Here is a 17,997-nt window from a genome sequence, read left to right as displayed (position 1 = left end):
AGTGAGCAACCCGCGGGGTAAAATGCAACCCTAGCTTTCCAGCCTCCTGGGACCAGGCCACCGCCACCACCCGCTAACCCGCCGCCGCCGCCAGCGGTGGTCAGGAGCATTCTGCTCCTCTACCTCCGTTGGTTCTAAACCTCCCCTGGATCTGCCCCTCTGCTGCTGTGCTCCTCCCTTGTTGTCCTCCACTGCTGCTGTGCTCCTTCCCATGCTGTCCTCCTCTGCTGCTGTGCTCCTCCCTTGCTGTCCTCCACTGCTGCTGTGCTCCTTCCCATGCTGTCCTCCTCTGCTGCTGTGTTCCTCTCCCTTATTATATTGTACTCCCTCCGCCCCAAAATAAGTGTTTCAACTATACACTTATTTTAAGACGAAGGGCGTACAATATAATAAGGGAGACAGCTGAAACCGGCCTTAGTAATTGAGTACTGTAAGTTGAGTACTATAGTACCATGTCGACTAGTCCAGCAGTAGTCTAGAGTAGCCACGATTAGTCTATGAGTCTCAACCTCAGCTCGACTCGCAATTCTTGTGTTGAAGACTGCTGAAACCGGCCTTAGTACTTCAGACAAGAACTGAAGATACTTACACAAAAAGTTGCTACTTTATTGTGTTATCATTTCAAGGACCGTGCTTGTTGTGCATCAATTATATTTTGTTTATTCCCTAGATGCATTCCTGCTTTGTTTTATCAAAGGGGTAAGCATTCTGAGAGTTCTGGGGTGTTATATTCATGGTAACAAAGGTGTTAGTAGGGGTTGCATAAAAAATAGCGCCAGAAGATTCATAACCAATTCTCAAAATGATTGCAATGATCATGTTAGTACTAACACAGTTTTTACTGTGGAGACAGCAATCCTCAAAACCTTTAATAAGCTCCCTGCCAACTAGGAGACATGATCCAGTAACTATTGTGCTCCACAGATCCACAAGGCAAGTTCAGGACTTCAGGTCACACTAATTTTTGGACAGTAGGCCCATCTACAGAGCAAAATGGTTGCAATGAGCAATGTTGAGAGCTTTGCGACATTCCCAAAACATAGGCACATCCATCTGTTACACGATTTGGAGCCAATGCAAAAAAGGTTAGAACAGTCCTAGATGCAAGGGCCAAATCTCCATCCTAATGTACACTTGAGTGTTAATTATTTGGTATTAAATCAGGACCTGAAGTTATAGAACAGAAATGAAGACCAAAGCTTATGCATTAGGAATAAAATCATAAGAACCTGCAAGGTAATAATGCTCGATTCCCCACAACATTATTAAGAAGCACTGAAATCACGATTACCTTGTTGGCAAACAGCATATCTAGCTTGGCAGATCTATTAGTAGCAGGACCAGGACCATTTGGAGTCTGAGGATAGCAAGTACGAATTGTTCTCACACTGAAACATGAAAATTTTGCATAGTACATATGTTAGTATTTCTATTGTTCTTTTTCAGGGTGCGGGGATGGGGGTTGCATGTTGTAATGACACATACCTGCCAACAGCTGAAAAGATCTTCATAAGATTCTGGTAAGAAGGATCACCAGGAAGATTTTCTGCCACTATAATTCGGGACTACAAGAGAGAGTGAGCCAAATGACTCGGCGTCCATTATCTAATACTCCCTCCGTTCGAAATTACTTGTCACAAAAATAAATAGAGTAATTCCGAACGGAGGGAGTATTACAAAATGGAACAACATATGATGCAGAGACATTCATGAATACCTGGAACTCCTGCATATCAGATTCAGTAAATGGATGTCGGCGTTTTACTCTTTTTCCATCACCACTTACAACCTACGATGTAAAGGTTTTAAGCAATTACATGAATGTACTATATATGCTAAGAATGTAAGTAAATAGTTGCTGATATTTTACTCCTTTCTCTAATGAAAGAGAAGACATTGCTAAAAACAACCTGTATGTATCTTTGTAGAATGGGGATTGGATAAACATACAAGTTTTGACGAGGTACGGAGAGCTGCAGCAAGCATTGGGTTATTATGCACTAAAGCTTTTATTTTCTTGAAGCCAGCAATAACTGATATTGGCACTGCATTCAGTGAAAGAACATGTTACTCACCCGATCTCCCCCCCATAATGTCAGTTGGAAGATGCTAAATAACATATTCGTATGATTTGGACCAAAGATGCAAGACGCCCCTTATGACAAATTATGCTTACCAAGTAAGTTAAGCAAATGAAAAAAACATCGTTATAGTGCAGCCAATTTGAATCAGCGTATCTAACAGAAAGCATGTCTACATAGAAGAAACATGTTGACTTCTGCTTCTAGCAAAGCGAAGCAGCAGTGTTGTCCTAAATCTTCCATGAACAGATTTGAAGCAACAGACTACTGTGACTGGTGTTTCTACTCCCAATACTGTGACTGGATTTGAAGCAACAGACTACTGACACAAACACATGAACAGATCCTCTAAATATATATCCCAAGTTACCAAAAAAAGTAGATCCGGGTATAGATATTCAACTCACCATATCCCTGAGGATCCTTGCTAATAAATCTCATCAGATGTTCCGTAGTGGCCAGGTTTATATCACTGAAATAGTATTCCACCTACAATTTCAAACTATGAAGGTTTAGTGGGCAACCAATAATAACTGGGAAACAAAACACCAAGAGGACACTACCATTTGATGGCTACCCTTGTGTTCTTGAGTAAATTAAATGAAACTACCACATTTGGGGCTTGGTTAACGGAATACCACTTTTGAGATTTTTTTTTTATCAAAAAACTAGCAGTTCAGGGGCAGAGCATTGTGAATCACACTGGTAATCGTCTAATGACACGTTGACAAAAGTTTCTGATTGGTGCGGTCAGTCTATCAGTGCCAAGTTGGCAAACAAATCGCCACATGGCGGTGCCGACTCATTTCTCCTTCCCAGACCTCCCTCTCCTCTCTCCCTAGGACAGTCCGCTTCCCCACCGTCTATTAGATAATCACAACACGCACCTTGATGCGAAGCATCCCACCGACAGCACCATGGAATCACCGCCAAGCCCAAGTAAACACATGACAAGAGCACGTGCACGAGCTATCAAAACTGAGGTGACTCCACTCCTCCATGAGCTTCCTATGCATTTGAATGAGACATGGCTACTACCTTAATCTGGAACTCTCTGTGTGCTTAGGTACTATGATGATGACACAGAAGAAGTACCAAGGAAGAACCACAACCATAGAACAAGGAATTGAACAAGAAGAAGCTGAGAATCTCTGAAGAGAACCAAGATAGCTCCTACTAACCATGGAACCTTCAAGCCGCCGAACCCTGTGCACTGCGATGCAACATCTGTTAAGCCTGGAAGTACCCCGGAACCTCCTGGACCCGAAGCCTTCGGACAGCCCTAGAACCTTTGGCCTCCCTGGCGCACAGCTTTGCCCACGTTCTATTAAGCCTGGACCCTCCGGCCTGCCTGCGCGCAATGAGAAAGGCCATGTGCCCATGTACCTTTTTCCCCACCTTCTTACCTCTTCATACCTAGACTATATAAACCGTACTCCTTACATCTAGGGTTAGCAAAGGATACAATAAGAGCTTGAGAGAACTTTGCCCAACATACCCTCTCCCCATGGAAACCAAGGCCTCCCTTGTGGAGAAGACTCCATTGGAGTGATCAAGACCTCCATTGGAGAAGATTCCCAAGGTATTCAAGACCTACTCTTCCTTTGGATTTGGGGATGAACTATCCAGGTGTTATTTTCTTTTCTTTGTTTCCTTCTTGGATCTTGAGGTTCCTCTTGTATTGACTTCTGATATGAGAGCATACTTGGTAGTGGATCTTACTTGTGTGTGTTTCCCCTTGTGATTCCATTTGTTTCCCCACTTGTTGATGAGGAACACTAGATGAAAAAAATATATCGTATGTCAGATTTGTTTGGCTACTTCTAGATGCTTCCACTCTAGTGTAGTGCTTCTTTTCTTTTCTTTCTACCCTACCTGCTGTTTCTAGAGTTCTCTAGTTATAAGTAGCAGTGAGTAGAATGGTGAATCCTAAATAATGTTTTATAGAGTGTTCCAGCTATAAGTAGAAGTATGTGAAGGCTTCCCAAAGCCCTATAAATAGAGGTCCTCACCTCTACTTTGTAACCCAGACTATGTACCCACCACCTATAATAGAACTTCTTGTTCTTATCTAAGATCTTGGAGTAGATCTTGTGCCCTAGGAGTTCTGGATTGAACTCTTGCTGCCCTATCGGCCTACATTCGCTTCTAGAGCAATATCTAGCACAGCACGTTGAAGCTGTTCCTTCAACACTTGTGCTGTACACAGTGTAGCAGCAAGGTGGAGTTGCTCCTCCACAACCTTTGTGCAGCTGCAGGTGGTACCAGAGCCTCGTTGATCCATACTAGTTCTTGCTGTCCTCTTCAAGAGCAAGCTGCAGCAAGCAATGGAGCAATTGGAGAAGAGGATGATGCTGCAGAACAACAAATCAAAGAGCTGCGTGAAGATCTTAATCGGAGATTTGATCAGCTGGTTCAGATGATAAGAAAGGGTGTTTCCCCTGCTACCAATGAAGGAGATTCATCTAAAGAAGAAGATGTTCATCAAAGAAGAAGGGAGAGGTAATCTTGGAGCAAGACCGCCACAACAACGTGCTGTTCAACGTGCTTCAAGAAGGCCAATTTATGTTCAAACTTCTGAAGGTGAAGAATATGATGAAGCCCTTGAAGAAGCTGATCTCTATGCATATCGGAGAGTACCCAACCTTACATATGAAGGGATACATACAAGGTGAAAGCTGAGATCCCAACTTTTAATGGAAATATTGATATTGAAGGGTGCCTTGATTGGTTATATGAAGTGGAGACTTTCTTTGAGGTCATGGAGGTTCCGGAAGATCGTAGAGTTCCTTTGGTCGCATACAAGCTGAAAGGAGGAGCCGATGCATGGTGGCACCGCGTTCAAGAAGAGCGCAGGCTGAGAGGAGAACCTCGTGTGAGAACTTGGCGGCAAATGAAAAGTCTTTTGAAGGGGAGATTTTTACCCGCTGATTATGAACAGATCCTATTTATCCAATTCCAAAATTGTGCCCAAGGAAATAGGACCGTTTCAGATTACACAGAGGAGTTTCTAAGGCTACAAGTGAGGTGCAACTGCCGAAACTGAAGATCAACAAGTTGCAAGGTACATCAATGGTCTCAATGATGCTATTCAAGATCGATTGGTGATGCAAAAAACTGGTCCATTGATCAAGCACAAGCTCTAGCATTGAAGGCCGAGCGGTTTGTGAGAGCAAGAAAGACAACTAAGGCTCCATATCCTCATACCGAAGGTTTGTCTAGGGATCACACTAATAGAGCGGAAGAAAAGACCGCTCCACCAAAGGCAAAATAACCCATCCCGAAGCAAACTAGAGGCAAGGGTAAGGCAAATGAAGGACCAAAGTGCTATAAACGTGGTAAAGAGGGACACATATCCAGTGGCTGTCTGCTAAGAAAATTTGTCAACAGTCAACACAACTATCCATGATGGTGAAGACAATGAGGAAGAATACGAATCTGAAGATGTAGAGGGACAAGAGGTTTGCCAAGAAGAAGGTGAAGAGGTGGTGTGTGTGATTAAGCGTCTCCTATGTTCTACACCACACAGCCTGACGACACACAATGGAAGAAATTATTTGAGAGCAAATGCACGGTGAATGGCAAGGTATGCAAGTTAGCGATTGATAGTTGCAGTTGCGAAAGTCTGATCTCCCAGAATTTGGTGAACCACTTAAAACTTGAAACCCATGATCATCCAAATCCCTACACTATTGGATGGATCAAAAAAGGAGTGAATATGAGGATCACCAAACAATGCAACCTGCCACTTTCTTTGGGCAAACATTATCGCTCAAATGTGTTGTGTGACGTGGTTGATATGGATGCCAACCATGTTCTTCTTGGAAGACCTTGGCAATTTGATGTGGATACTACACACAAGGGCGGGGAAAATTCTTACTCTTTCATTTGAAACAAGAGAAAGATCATTATTCTACCAAATAAAACTGATGGTAATATCTCTAAGGAGGAGGGGGAAAGTATGTTAACTATCTCCCACACCTCTAATGAGTTTATCGAAGACTTGAAGGAGGCAGATTTGTGTGCTGCACTTACAGTAAAAGGAGAAGAGCACCCGGTTGTTGAAATTCCAGCAAAGGTACGTGGATTATTGGCAGAATTTCAGAACATACTTGGAGAACCACAAGGCCTGCCACCGATGAGAGGAATTCAACATAGAATTGACTTAATTCCGGGAGCAAGTCTTCCTAATCTTCCACACTATCGAATGAGCCCAAAGGAGCATGATATATTGAAGGAGAAAGTGGAGAAATTGCTACAAAAGGGGCACATTCGAGAAAGTATTTGCCCATGTGCTGTACCAGCCCTGCCCATGCCAAAGAAAGACTGATGTTTGTGCATGTGTACGGACAGTAGAGCCATTAACAAGATCACCATAAGTATAGATTCCCTATTCCCCGTCTGGATGATATGTTGGATCAGCTTAGTGAAGCAAGAGTATTCACAAAGCTAGATTTAAGAAGTGGTTATCATCAAATCCGTATCAGACCTGGGGATGAATGGAAAACCGCCTTCAAGACAAAGGAAGGGTTGTTTGAATGGCTAGTAATGCCATTTGGACTCTCAAATGCACCAAGTACCTTGATCACATTCGGAAGGTGCTAGAAGTACTAAGGGAAAATGAGCTCTACGTCAACTTGAAGAAATGTGTTTTCCTGCAAACACAACTTCTTCTCCTAGGATTCATCATAACATGTGACGGCATTCGTGTTGATGATTCTAAGGTTGAAGCAATCCGAGAATGGACAACTCCGAAGACCATTTCTGAAGTAAGAAGTTTTCATGGCCTTGCAACTTTCTATAGGCGATTTCTGAAGAATTTCAGCCCTATCATGGCACCAATTACCGAGTGTTTGAAGAAAGCGAAGTTCCAATGGACAGAAGCAGCTGAAGCTAGTTTCAATGAGATTAAACAAAAACTATCACAAGCTCCTATCTTGGTGCTACCTGATTTCAACAAGACCTTTGAGTTGGAATGTGATGCAAGTGGAGTAGGCATTGGAGCTGTCCTATCTCAAGAAAGGAAGCCCGTTGCTTTCTTTAGTGAGAAGTTAAGTGAAGCTAGGCAGAAATGGAGTACCTATCAACAAGAATTATATGTTGTTTTCAGAGCGTTGAAAACTTGGGAAGTCTATTTGCTGCCTAAAGAGTTCATTGTTTATAGCGACCTTCAATCCTTGAAGCATTTTAGAAATCAGAAGCATGTTGACCGCATGCTAGCAAGATGGGCAGCATATCCGGAGAGGTTTAACTATCTCATCGTGCATAAATCTGGGACAACTAACCGAGTGGCCGATGCTTTGAGTCATCGTGCGTGCCTCTTGACTTCTTTTTTAGCTGAACTTCCAGGCATGGATCAAATAAAGGAGTTGTATGAGGATGATGAAAACTTTGGCCATGTTTCGGTGAAGCACATCAAGGGCCAGCCATTAGGTGACGACTATTTGGTGCAGGATGGCTACCTCTTCAAAAATGATCATTTGTGCATCCCAAGGAGTTCTCTGCGTGACAAACTAATTAGAGAACTCCATTCAAGTGATCTTAGTGGCCATGTTGGACGGGACAAGACTATCGCTAACCTGGAAGCTCGCTACTTTTGGCCACAACTAAAGAGAGATGTTGTAAAGTTTGTTCAGCGGCGCCCCATATGTCAAACCTGCAAAGGCCAAGTCCAGACCACAGGGTTATACATGCCTTTGCATGTTCCTGTTGCTCCATGGGAGGACATCTCTATGGACTTCGTCTTGGGCTTGCCAAGAACAAGACGAGGAAGTGATGCTGTCTTTGTGATCGTGGACAGATTCTCTAAGATAGCTCATTTCATCCCATGCCGCAAGACAACAGATGCTCATCATGTGGCAAATCTATTCTTTCAAGAAGTGGTTAGACTTCATGGAGTTCCAAGGTCCATCGTCTCAGACCATGATAGCAAGTTTCTTGCTGCATTTTGGCTCACGTTGTGGAAGCAATTCAACACTGAATTATAATTTTCTAGCAGTGCTCATCCACAAACAGATGGACAAATGGAAGTGGTGAACAAGTTTTTGGGTAATCTGATCCGTTGCATTTGTGGAGAAAGAAAGGGGCAATGGGATTTGGCTTTATCTCTTGCAGAGTTCTCCTACAATAACTCCAAGCATAGATCCACAGGAAGGAGCCCTTTTTCCATTGTCTACACTAAAGTTCCAACACATGTGGTGGACCTGGTGAAGCTACCATCAAGGGGAAACCCAAAATCAGCATTGTCCTTTGCCGATAATTACACCGAGTTATTTGAAGAGATTCGCGGTGCTTTGGAAGCACAAAATCAGAAATATAAACAACTTGCGGATTGCAAAAGGAGGCCAAAATCATTCCAAGTCGGTGATAAGGTGATGGTCTACCTCCAAAAAGAGAGGCTGCCTTTAGGTGTTAAAGGGAAACTTAGGCAGCGAAGGTATGGGCCCTTCTCTATCATAAGGAAGATAAATGATAATGCTTACGTGATAGATCTTCCAAGCAACATGGGCATATCCAACACTTTCAATGTTGCGGACTTGACTCTCTACCATCCAGAAGAAGCGCTCTGTGAAGATAACTCGAGGGCGAGTTCCAAACAACCAGAGGAGAATGATGAGGAACACTAGATGAAAAAAAAATCGTATGTCAGATTTGTTTGGCTACTTCTAGATGCTTCCACTCTAGTGTAGTGTTTCTTTTCTTTTATTTCTACCTTACCTGCTGTTTCTAGAGTTCTCTAGTTATAAGTAGCTGTGAGTAGAATGGTGAATCCTAAATATTTTCTAGAGTGTTCCAGCTATATAAGTAGAAGTATGTGAAGGCTTCCCAAAGCCCTATAAATAGAGGTCGTCACCTCTACTTTGTAACCCAGACTATGTACCCACTACCTATAATAGAACTTGTTGTTCTTATCTAAGATCTTGGAGTAGATCTTCTGCCCTAGGAGTTCTGGATTGAACTCTTGTTGCCCTATCGGCCTACATTCGCCTCTAGAGCGATATCTAGCACAGCACGTTGAAGCTGTTCCTTCAACACTTGTGTTGTACACAGTGCAGCAGCAAGGTGGAGTTGCTCCTCCACAACCTTTGTGCTGCTTCACTTGTTCTTCGTGTTCCTCCTCGAATCCCTCTCCAATAGTGAAGGCCGGGCCACCCTAACAGCTTGCCCTCTATCATGCGGTCATCATCTCCATCAACAACCAAGGTCACCTAGGTCAATGCGCCCTAAAGCCTCCGGCCCTACCCTCAAAGCCTCTACCTCCCAGAACCTTCAGGCTTGACAGAAACTTGTGGCTACGAGTACATCACGTGGTAGTTGGCCATCTTCGCCGGCTTCGGACCTCGGACGCCTACAACAATCATGACAAGTATCTCTACATCCCCCCTGCGCGCGCACACACACACACGTCCTTTTTGACACCTTCACCAGAAGCAAGGCCGATAACCTCAGAAGTGTCTACGAGGTATACGTTTTATCCCACAACTTTACCTTCATTGCCATTAACCTCAGAAGTGTCTACGGGGGTTTGCCCTACATCAAATAACATATATTGCTATACGACCTCGATGAAAACATCTCCAGTACAACACTACACCACATAACAGCATATCTATGATAAGACTCATAAGAGATAATCAGAAAGACATAGGGCCCATATATTATGAGAATCTAAGACAAGGTAGACAAGCCCATCAAACTATGAATCAGAAACCATTCCGCACAAATGAAAAAACACCCATGGTAATAATCTCTAGATCATTATCAACCATCGCAAGTAGGTAAAGATCCCTAAGTGCATTGTGCACAAAAGATGAAAATGATGGGCATGGTCAATATTTAGCACAAAACTGGGGTTGAAAATTATAAGAAGAATTTGTTGTCTACCAACCACACCCAATGGCCTGCTTTTGTATATCTACCAGTGATAGTCTGAGAGACTGGTAGAAATTAGCAAAGGGGGAAGGTTCTGGAGTTCTGCCAATATATCCCCCCGTTCCGTTCCATGAATCCAGCGTATTTTCAATGTTGGATGCCAACTGCCAACTATCTATTTTTGAAGCAAGCAAGATGAATCAATTTAATGTCTTCAAAATATCCTCACGCACCTCAACTTTGTCTACCTAAATCCCCTGGAGCTATGCAGTCTGACTATCTTTAGCAAGGTAATTATCATGTTATTGAGGTTCGCAGCACATATTGATAGCACGGAATGCAAAAAAATTATGACTGAGGTGGGTATAAACACAAACTCTAGGATAAAAGGGGTGTATGTACTTTGTTTCCTTTTTCCTACTGTCGTGTCTTCATTTTATTTTGTGCAGTAGAAATATTTTACTGCAATAACAATCAGAAAGATACAACCAATTTATTTAAAACAGTTGCCAAGAAAACAGATGGAAATGAGTAACCCAATAGTTAATAAGTACGAAAATGGAGCCAATCCAAGAAATTTGAACAGATAAGTTGATCAGAAAGGGGGCGTTTTGATGCACTGAAATGTCCCAATAAGTCAATCCCGAATCCCTACTTAATGAAGAGGAAGAGCTCCCGCTGGTTACTCGAAAAAGTCACTCCCAGGAAAAAAAATCAGAAGGTATGTATATTACTCACCTCAGCACAATAGCATAATAGTACCATTTAATCCCCTAACCTGACCAGAACAAATCTCGAAAACTACATTATTCAGCAGGGATAACTAGACGCTAGCTGCTACTAACACATCATCATCACAACAGTTGACTGGACTAAAAACCTATCTCAGTCAAAGATATTCCACTGAGACACGATCTCCTAATAAACATCAACTCGGTCCTAATGTATGTGTTCGATCTAAATCCAATAGCATCTACCGGGCAAGAGACACCCACCTGCTTGGTGATCTTCTGCACCACCTCATCAGTAAGCCCGTCCACCGCCGGCTCAGCAACAGGTGGCGTCGCGCGCTCCATCTCCGGAGCTGGCTCCTCGGCCACAAATGCACCGCCAACCCTCACCGGCGCGAAGAACTCGAACGACGGGGGAGGCGGGGGAGCCGCAAAGAAAGCCGCGCGAGGTGGAGGCGAGGGAACCGCAAACACACGAATCACTGCCGGCGGTGGCTGTGGCGGTGGAACCACCGCCGCGACCCGCGGCACGAATTCCGGCGCCTGCGCGTTGAGGCGGCTGTTGGAGCCGCTCCTCTGGAGGCTCCCCGGTCGCTCCGGCGCCTCCACCGCGAACCACCCTGCGGCGATCTGGTCGGGCACCTCCTGCTGCGGCATCAGGGCTAGGGTTTGGACGGCGGCGGTAGTAGCACCGATAGCAACCACTACTAGCTAGAGAGCAAGAGCACAACAGTTGAAGCTTCCTCTGCTAGTAATGGCGGTGGTGCAGGCAGAGCTTGAATAGTGGCGGAGAAGGGATTTCTCAAAGGTAGGGTCCCGCTGAGGTCGGGATATATGCACGGGGCTGGCTCTCGCCGGGTTCTTCGGGGGAGAGGTGGAGACCAGTCGACTGAGGGCCTTGGGTACACCTGGCGTTGGGTGAGATAGAGTAGGAGCCGTCCGATTAGTTTCGAAATTTGTGCTGCAATATGTTGGTGTTGTGGGCGGGAACTCCTAGTCGGCGCCTTTGGCGTCGATAGGTAAATTGGCGCATGTAGGTTTCTTCGTTCCACTACACGCAGCACAGGAAAAATTCATTAATAGCGCAAAAAATAGCTCTCGTCAGGATTTGAACCACCCTGCGGCGATCTGGTCGGGCACCTCCTGCTACAGCATCAGGGTTAGGGTTTGAACGATGGTGGTAGTAGCACCGATAGCAACCACTACTAGCTAGAGAGCAAGAGCACAACAGTTGAAGCTTCCTCTAGTAGTAATGATGGTGATGCAGGCAGAGCTTGGATAGTGGCCAAAAGGGGGTTTCTCAAAGGTAGGGTTCCGCTGAGGTCGGGATATATGTACGGCGCTGACCCTCGCCGGGTTCTTCCGACGAAGAGGTGGAGACGAGTCAGACGACTGAGGGCCAGACTTGGGTACACCTGGGGTTTGGTGAGATAGAGTGGGAGTCATCCGATTAGCTTCGGAATTTGTGCTGCAATATGTTGGTGTTGTGGGCGGGAACCCCTAGTTGGCGCCTTCAACGCTGATTAGGTAAATTGGCGCCTGCACGTTCTTTTATTGGGCCGATTTCGACACCGGCTCATTCCACTACATGCAGCACAGGGGAAATTTATTAAAGCGCAAAAAATAGCTATCGTCGAGATTTGAACTCAAACTCTCCGCCTCTGGTGCGTGTTGCCCAACCACTAGACCAAACAAGCTTTAGTGAATTGTTAGGGCTCAAAATTTTTAAGAAGTAAGTATAGCAACGCTATTTACTGCATATAGAAAATAGAACAACGCGAATTTTGAAAAACAATGTGAAGAAAATTTGAAATTTCGCAGATCTCGAAACAAATCACGAATTTCAAAGAATTTTCATGAATTAGAAAAAAAAGTTCAATGGTTTCAAAAAAGTTCACAAACTTGGAAAAAGTTCATCATTTTTGAAAAAAAAAATCATCGTTATTGAAATAGATATATTCAATTTTGAAAAAGTTCATAAGTGTTGAAAAAAATTCATCTATTTTGAATAAAAGTTCATCGTTCTTAAAAAAACAATTTTGGAAAAAGTTCAGCAATTTTGAAAAAAGTTCATCTATTTTCAGTTCAGGTTCATCGATTTGAATAAAAGTTCAACGTTCTTTAAATAAATACGAATAAAGTTCATGGATTTTGGAAAAAATCATTGAATTCAAAAAAGTTCATCCAATTTTAAAAAAGCTCATAGAATTTTAAGAATAGTTCATAGATTTTGAAAAAAAGTTCACTGAACTTGGAAAACAATCATCGAATTTGAAAAATGTTCATCAAAAAATTAAAAATGTTCATCGATTTGAAAAAAGGGTTCATCGGATTTTCAGAAAAGATCATCAAAATATGAAAAAAATCACCAAATTCAATGAAAAAGTTCACGAACTAAAAAACCGCGCATATAAGAAAAAGCAAAGTAAAAGAACAAGAAAAAAAGAGCCTTGATGAAGCATTTCTAATATTATATGTCGATGACATATTGTTGATTGGAAATGATATAGAATTTCTGGATAGCATAAAAGGATACTTGAATAAGAGTTTTTCAATGAAAGACCTTGGTGAAGCTGCTTACATATTGGGCATCAAGATCTATAGAGATAGATCAAGACGCTTAATTGGACTTTCAAAAAGCACATACCTTGATAAAGTTTTGAAGAAGTTCAAAATGGATCAGTCAAAGAAAGAGTTCTTGCCTGTGTTACAAGGTGTGAAGTTGAGTCAGACTCAGTGCCCGACCATTGCAGAAGATAAAGAGAAAATGAAAGTCATTCCCTATGCTTCAAACATAGGTTCTATCATGTATGCAATGTTGTGTACCAGACCAGATATGTGCCTTGCTATAAGTATAGCAGGGAGGTACCAAAGTAATCCCGGAGTGGAGTACTGGACAGCGGTCAAGAACATCCTGAAATACCTGAAAAGAACTAAGGATATGTTTCTCGTTTATGGAGGTGACAAAAAGCTCGTCGTAAACGGTTACGTCGATGCAAGCTTTGACATTGCTCCGAATGACTCTAAGTCGCAATCCGGATACGTATTTTTATTGAATGGAGGAGCTGTCAGTTGGTGCAGTTCCAAGCAGAGCGTCGTGGCGGGATCTACGTGTGAAGCGGAGTAAGCAGTAAATGAAGGAGTCTGGATGAAGGAGTTCATATCCGATCTAGGTGTCATACCTAGTGCATCGAGTCCAATGAAAATCTTTTGTGACAATACTGGTGCAATTGCCTTGGGAAAGGAATCCAGATTTCACAAGAGAACCAAGCACATCAAGAGACGCTTAAATTCCATCTGTCATCGAGTGTCGGAAGGGGACACAGAGATTTGCAAGATACATACAGATCTGAATGTTGCAGACCCGTTGACTAAGCCTCTTCCACGAACAAAACATGATCAACACCAAAACTCCATGGGTGTTAGAACCATTACTTTGCAATCTAGATTATTGACTCTAGTGCAAGTAGGAGACTGAAGGGAATATGCCCTAGAGGCAATAATAAAGTTATTATTTATTTCCTTATTTCATGATAAATGTTTATTATTCATGCTAGAATTGTATTAACCGGAAACTTAATACATGTGTGAATACATAGACAAAATATAGTGTCCCTAGTATGCCTCTACTTGAGTAGCTCGTCAATCAAAGATGGTTAAGTTTCCTAACCATAGACACGTGTTGTCATTTGATGAACGGGATCACATCATTAGGAGAATGATGTGATGGACATGACCCATCCGTTAGCTTAGCATTATGATCGTTACAGTTTCATTGCTACTGCTTTCTTCATGATTTATACATGTTCCTCAGATTATGAGATTATGCAACTCCTGAATATCGGAAGAACACATTGTGTGCTATCAAACGTCACAACATAAATGGGTGATTATAAATATGCTCTATAGGTGTCTCTGAAGGTGTTTGTTGGGTTGGCATAGATCGAGATTAGGATTTGTCACTCCGAGTATAGGAGAGGTATCTCTGGGCCCTCTCGGTAATGCGCATCATAATAAGCCTTGCAAGCAATGTGACTAATGAGTTAGTTATGGAATGATGTATTATGGAACGAGAAAAGAGACTTGCCGGTAACGAGATTGAACTAGGTATGAAGATACTAACGATCGAATCTCGGGCAAGTAACATACCGATGACAAAGGGAATAATGTATGTTGTCATAACGGTTCGACCAATAAAGATCTTCATAGAATATGTAGAAGCCAATATGGGCATCCAGGTTCCACTATTGGTTATTGACCAGTGAAGTGTCTCGATCATGTCTACATAGCTCTCGAACCCGTAGGGTCCGCACGCTTAACGTTCGTTGACGATATAGTATTATATGAGTTATGTATGTTGGTGACCGAATGTTGTTCGGAGTCCCGGATGTGATCACGGACATGACGAGGGACTCCAAAATGGTCCGAAGATAAAGATTGATATATGGGATAATAGTGTTTGGTCTCCGGAAGGGTTCCAGAATTTACCGGAAGGGGTTCCGGATGTTTCCCAAAATGTTTGGGTATGAGAACACTTTATTTGGGCCAAAAGGGAAAGCCCACAAGGTTTTTGGAAAGCGCAAAAGGAAGTTTTGCGGAGTCCAGGGGCCAGACGCCATGGTCCCTGTCTTCTGGGTCCAGACGCCGGGGGCCAGGGTCCCTATCTTCTGGGTCCAGACGCCGGGAACCCTGGCGTCTGGCCCTGGAGTCCGAGAAGGACTCTTGCCTTTCGGGTGAAACCGACTTTGTGGAGGCTTTTACTCCAAGTTTCGACCCCAAGGCTCAACATATAAATAGAGGGGCAGGGCTAGCACCCAAGACACATCAAGAAACACCAAGCCATGTGCCGGCAATCCCATCCCCTCTAGTTTATCCTCCGTCATAGTTTCCGTACATGACTTCCAGAACAGGATTACCGTACCACTCTGGTGCGGATCTCACTCTGGAAGACCTACGAGGTTCGGTAGTAACTTGATCTGAAGTTTCATGATCATCATCATTAGCTTTCTCATGAATTCGTGTAGGAATCATTGGAACTGATTTCTATGATGAACTACTTTCCAATAAGGGAGAAGGTACAATTACCTCATCAAGTTCTACTTTCCTCCCACTCACTTCTTTCGAGAGAAACTCCTTCTCTAGAAAGGATCCATTCTTAGCAACAAAGATTTTGCCTTCGTATCTATGATAGAAGGTGTACCCAACAGTTTCCTTTGGGTATCCTATGAAGACGCACTTCTCCGAGTTGGGTTCGAGCTTATCAGGTTGAAGCTTTTTCACATAAGCATCGCAGCCCCAAACTTTAAGAAACGACAACTTTGATTTCTTGCCAAACCACAACTCATAAGGCGTCGTCTCAATGGATTTTGACGGTGCCCTATTTAAAGTGAATGTAGCCGTCTCTAAAGCATAACCCCAAAATGATAGCGGTAAATCAGTAAGAGACATCATAGATCACACCATATCCAATAAAGTACGGTTACGACGTTCGGACACACCATTTCGCTGTGGTGTTCCAGGTGGCGTAAGTTGTGAAACTATTCCACATTATTTCAAATGAAGACCAAACTCGTAACTCAAATATTCTCCTCCATGATCAGATCGTAGAAACTTTATTTTCTTGTTAGGATGATTTTCCACTTCACTCTGAAATTCTTTGAACTTTCCAAATGTTTCAGACTTATGCTTCATTAAGTAGATATAACCATATCTGCTCAAATCATCTGCGAAGGTAAGAAAATAACGATATCCACCATGAGCCTCAACACTCATTGGACCGCATACATCGGTATGTATTATTTCCAACAAGTCAGTAGCTCATTTGATTGTTCCGGAGAACAGAGTTTTAGTCATCTTGCCCATGAGGCACGGTTCGCAAGCACCAAGTGATTCATAATCAAGTGATTCCAAAAGTCCATCAGCATGGAGTTTCTTCAATATGACCTAAACAGCAGTGCCACAAATAAGTTGCACTATCATTATCAACTTTGCATCTTTTGGCTTCAATATTATGAACATGTGTATCATCATGATCGAGATTCAACAAAAATAGACCACTCAGCAAGGGTGCATGACCATAAAAGATATTACTCATATAAATGGAACAACCATTATTCTCTGATTTAAATGAATAACTGTTTCGCATTAAACAAGATCCAGATATAATGTTCATGCTCAACGCTGGCACCAAATAACAATTATTCAGGTCTAAAACTAATCCCGATGGTAGATGTAGAGGTAGCGTGCCGACCGCGATCACATTGACTTTGGAACCATTTCCCATGCGCATCGTCACCTTGTCCTTAGCCAATCTTCGCTTAATCCGTAGCCCCTGTTTCGAGTTGCAAATATGAGCAACAGAACCAGCATCAAATACCCAGGCGCTACTATGAGCATTAGTATGGTAGACGTCAATAACATGTATATCAAATATACCTTTTACTTTTCCATCCTTCTTATCCGCCAAATACTTGGGGCAGTTCCGCTTCCAGTGACCAGTCCCTTTGCAGTAGAAGCACTCAGTTTCAGGCTTAGGTCCAGACTTGGGTTTCTTCTCTTGAGCAGCAACCTTTTTGTCGTTCTTCTTGAAGTTCCCCTTCTTCCCTTTGCCCTTTTTCTTGAAACTAGTGGTCTTATTAACCATCAACACTTGATGCTCCTTTTTGATTTCTACCTCCACGACCTTTAGCATCAGGAAGAGCTCGGGAATAGTCTTGTTCATCCCTTGCTTATTATAGTTCATCACGAAGCCTTTATAGCTTGGTGGCAGTCATTGAAGAACTTTGTCAATGACACGATCAACTGGAAGATCAACTCCCAGCTGAGTCAAGTGGTTATGGTACCCAGACATTCTGAGTATGTGTTCACTGACAGAACTATTCTCCTCCATTTTGCAGCTGTAGAACTTGTTGGAGACTTCATATCTCTCTACTCGGAAATATTAACTTCATATCTCTCTACTCGGGCATTTGTTTGAAACGTCTTTGAAGTCCCGATTCTAAGCCGTAAAGCACGACACATTGAACTATTGAGTAGTCATCAGCTTTGCTCTGCCAGACGTTCTTAACATCATCAGTAGCATCTGCGGCAAGCCTGGCACCCAGTGGTGCTTCCAGGACGTAATTCTTCTGTGTAGCAATGAGGATAATCCTCAAGTTACGGACCCAGTCCGTGTAGTTGCTGCCATCATCTTTCAACTTAGCTTTCTCTAGGAATGCATTAAAATTCAAAGGAACGATAGCACGAGCCATTGATCTACAACAACATAGATGTGCAAAATACTACTAGGTACTAAGTTTATGATAAATTAAAGT

The 17,997-nt window shown here is 42.9% G+C and overlaps 1 protein-coding gene across 1 annotated transcript in view; it reads right to left on the bottom strand.

Moving 5' to 3' along the window:
- Positions 1-11,557, bottom strand: part of LOC119308157 (la-related protein 6B-like) — a 17,772-nt gene extending 6,215 nt beyond the window's left edge. Inside the window, exons 1-6 of the mRNA XM_037584275.1 lie at positions 10,949-11,557; positions 2,489-2,570; positions 1,951-2,045; positions 1,718-1,789; positions 1,486-1,565; positions 1,292-1,388 (exon numbers count right to left, since the gene is read on the bottom strand). Of these exons, the coding sequence (XP_037440172.1) occupies positions 1,292-1,388; positions 1,486-1,565; positions 1,718-1,789; positions 1,951-2,045; positions 2,489-2,570; positions 10,949-11,341 (819 nt within the window). The 5' untranslated portion in view covers positions 11,342-11,557. The remainder of the gene's footprint in view (positions 1-1,291; positions 1,389-1,485; positions 1,566-1,717; positions 1,790-1,950; positions 2,046-2,488; positions 2,571-10,948) is intronic.
- Between the last annotated feature and the right edge of the window lie 6,440 nt (positions 11,558-17,997).

This window comes from Triticum dicoccoides, chromosome 5B (genome assembly GCF_002162155.2).
Source record: "Triticum dicoccoides isolate Atlit2015 ecotype Zavitan chromosome 5B, WEW_v2.0, whole genome shotgun sequence".
Lineage (NCBI taxonomy): Eukaryota > Viridiplantae > Streptophyta > Magnoliopsida > Poales > Poaceae > Triticum > Triticum dicoccoides.
This window is presented reverse-complemented; position numbering and strand designations above follow the sequence as displayed.